The following is a 2,485-nucleotide window of genomic DNA, read 5'->3' as shown; positions in this document are numbered from 1 at the left end:
TGATGGAACAACTAGGCTTTGAAGAGAACAGAGAGTTTGGGAATAGTTGTACAGGAAGTTGGACACTTGATAAGAGGGAGGGAATTAAAAAAGTTTTGCTAAATAGCAAAAGTACAGCATCTGAACACGAGTTTTTGTAGAGCCTACCCCCCAACTGCTCTTGTGAATTTTTCAATAATATTAGTGGTATTCAGCTAAAGGTATGGTCAGCCTTTGTTTTCTATGGTGAAAAATTTATTATATTTAGAATTAGCCAGCTGGACTGACATGATCCCAATTTTGTTGGCTACATAGGAAGCATCCTAGTCAGGAACCCGCGGAACATCTGCCGCCTTCTCTCCATCAGACCCGTTCAGAGCGCTGACCTTGGCCATGTCAGTGTCCTAGAACCTCTTGACAGGCTGCATGACTGGGTGCTCCTTAGCCTGGACATCCCCAGTGAACACAAGGTTACTGCCTTCTGTCTCTGTGGCCACTCTAGGGTCAAGGGGAATCTCTGGTCTTAGTAATCGAGCTCGTTTCTCCCTGGAACGTTCTTTCAGGGATCTTTGGGCAGCAGTGCCTTGGCCTGCCAGAAGGTGGGTGACATGTGGCCTTCTGTTGGTGGTGTTGCTGCAGACCCCTTCCAGTGCTGCCTTGTGGGCCTTCAGAGCCTTTGCTTTGGCTTCAGCTTTGGAAGGAGCAGGGGCATTGCACGGCCAGCCTTCCGTGTTTGCTTTCAGCACCATCTCCATGGAAGGGCTGAGTGTTCAGTTTTAGAGAGGGGAAAATGTGTTCTCATCTTTGAAAAATATTTTGAAATCTGCTGTCAGGCAGGTAAACCATTACATTGAAAACAACTGGTTACATTTTTTAAAACTGTTCACAAATGACCAAATACCTTTTGTAAGTGTATTGTGTCTCTCAAACCTGAACTTGACTGTATGTGTTAGCCGAGGACTTTTACAACGAATTATAAATAAAGCTATTGTATTCATGTTCGCTAACATTTACTGCCTGGTTACAGTAAATGTTACGCACTTAGTAAAGGGCAGACACTGCTTTAGGCACTTCTGAATGTATTAACTTATTTAATGCTCATAACCATACAATTACATGCTTTACAAAGGAGAAAACTGCAAGAGAAAGGTTGGACATCTGCTGAATGACAAAGCTAAGATTCAGCAGTCTGGCTCCCAGGCCAATATTTAGCCTCTACAGTATATAAATACTGTGTAATTGTGTAACATCAGACAAGCAGGGCTCCTGGGAGTAAGTTCCTGCTATCAGTAATGTGCACCTCCAGTCCAGTGCATCAGCTGAAATTGAAACTTCATTAACCACAGTTTTCTTTTCCTTAAGCAGGCCTGATACAGGTTAGTAGCTTTTAGGGTGGTGGGGAAGAGAAGTCTAACCTTCTTCCCACTTCCCAAACTTGCCCCTTATTCTGCCTCCCCTATCTTGCTAGCTAGCTGTAGTTTCTGACCCATGCCTTCCAAGGGCCAAAAGAGGGGAGAAGAGCTTAAGTGGCAAGAAACGTCTTGCCTACTAGCAACAATATGACAGGGGTTAAAGACTGACAGTCTCTCAAAGGCACATTTGTGGTTTTGTGCAGCCCCTCCCTCACTACCAGATTTCCCACCCGGAGTTCCCTGGAGTAATGCCAGTCCAGCAGGTCATTGAGCTCCTTCCTCACTTTCTGGATATTTGACAGTTTACTCCTGTTGGGTTCTTTGACCCATCAAGGTAGTTCTCTTAAGTCTTGTGATGACCCTACACAAATGTGCTCTCCTATTGAACTCTACCTGATCCATGAGAAACACCCCACCATCATTTGCCCTGACCAATTCCAAGGTCCAGGCTACCAATACACCACCCCCCTCCTTTGCTCCGCGCCCCCCTTCACATTTCCCACAGAAAGTCAGGAGCACCAGTCCCTTTAGAACTGTCAACTGGTGAGGACATATTTTATTAGGCTCCTTAATCCCTATGTCTGGATTTAAGATGTAGGAGAAAGTAGCTCCCACCCATCCCATTATATTTGGGGGGAAGGAGTCACGGCACATTCCCAGTTGTCTCCTAGAAATCCTGTGATCTTCAACCCCAACTAGTTTATTTTTCAATGAGCATTAAGAGTTGAGAACCTGGATTTTCAATAAGAACAGTAAGGTTCCTGGGTATAAGATTACTATACAAAACTCAATAGTGTTCCAACAGTGTCAATAACCAAATAAAAGGTAAGAAAAACTCATTAACGAAAGCAACAAAACTTAAAAGATACTCATAAAAAAAATCTAACTGAATCTATACAAGACAGTTATAGAGAAAGTTAAAATACTATTGAAGATTGTAGAGTTATGGAGAATCCAGAAGGAAATGGAGAATTACGCCATATTTGTAGAGGGAAAAGCACAATGTCATAAAGTCAATTCCTCCAAAATTGTCAATTCAATAACATTCCAATAAAAACTGTAGTAAAATGTCTGTCATTTGACAGTGAGTACAG

The 2,485-nt window shown here is 42.9% G+C and overlaps 1 protein-coding gene across 1 annotated transcript; it reads right to left on the bottom strand.

Annotated features, from left to right (window-relative positions):
* Positions 1-383: 383 nt before the first annotated feature.
* Positions 384-728, bottom strand: LOC141374855 (large ribosomal subunit protein uL23-like). The gene has a single exon (XM_073905270.1). The coding sequence runs from the start codon at positions 726-728 to the stop codon at positions 384-386; it is 345 nt and encodes a 114-aa protein (XP_073761371.1).
* Between the last annotated feature and the right edge of the window lie 1,757 nt (positions 729-2,485).

Source organism: Callorhinus ursinus, unplaced genomic scaffold (assembly GCF_003265705.2).
Source record: "Callorhinus ursinus isolate GAN/ISIS: 27379988/994484 unplaced genomic scaffold, GSC_fseal_2.0 scaffold23, whole genome shotgun sequence".
NCBI classification, from domain to species: domain Eukaryota; kingdom Metazoa; phylum Chordata; class Mammalia; order Carnivora; family Otariidae; genus Callorhinus; species Callorhinus ursinus.
Note: the sequence above shows the minus strand (reverse complement) of the source record. Positions and strands in the feature narration are given on the sequence as shown.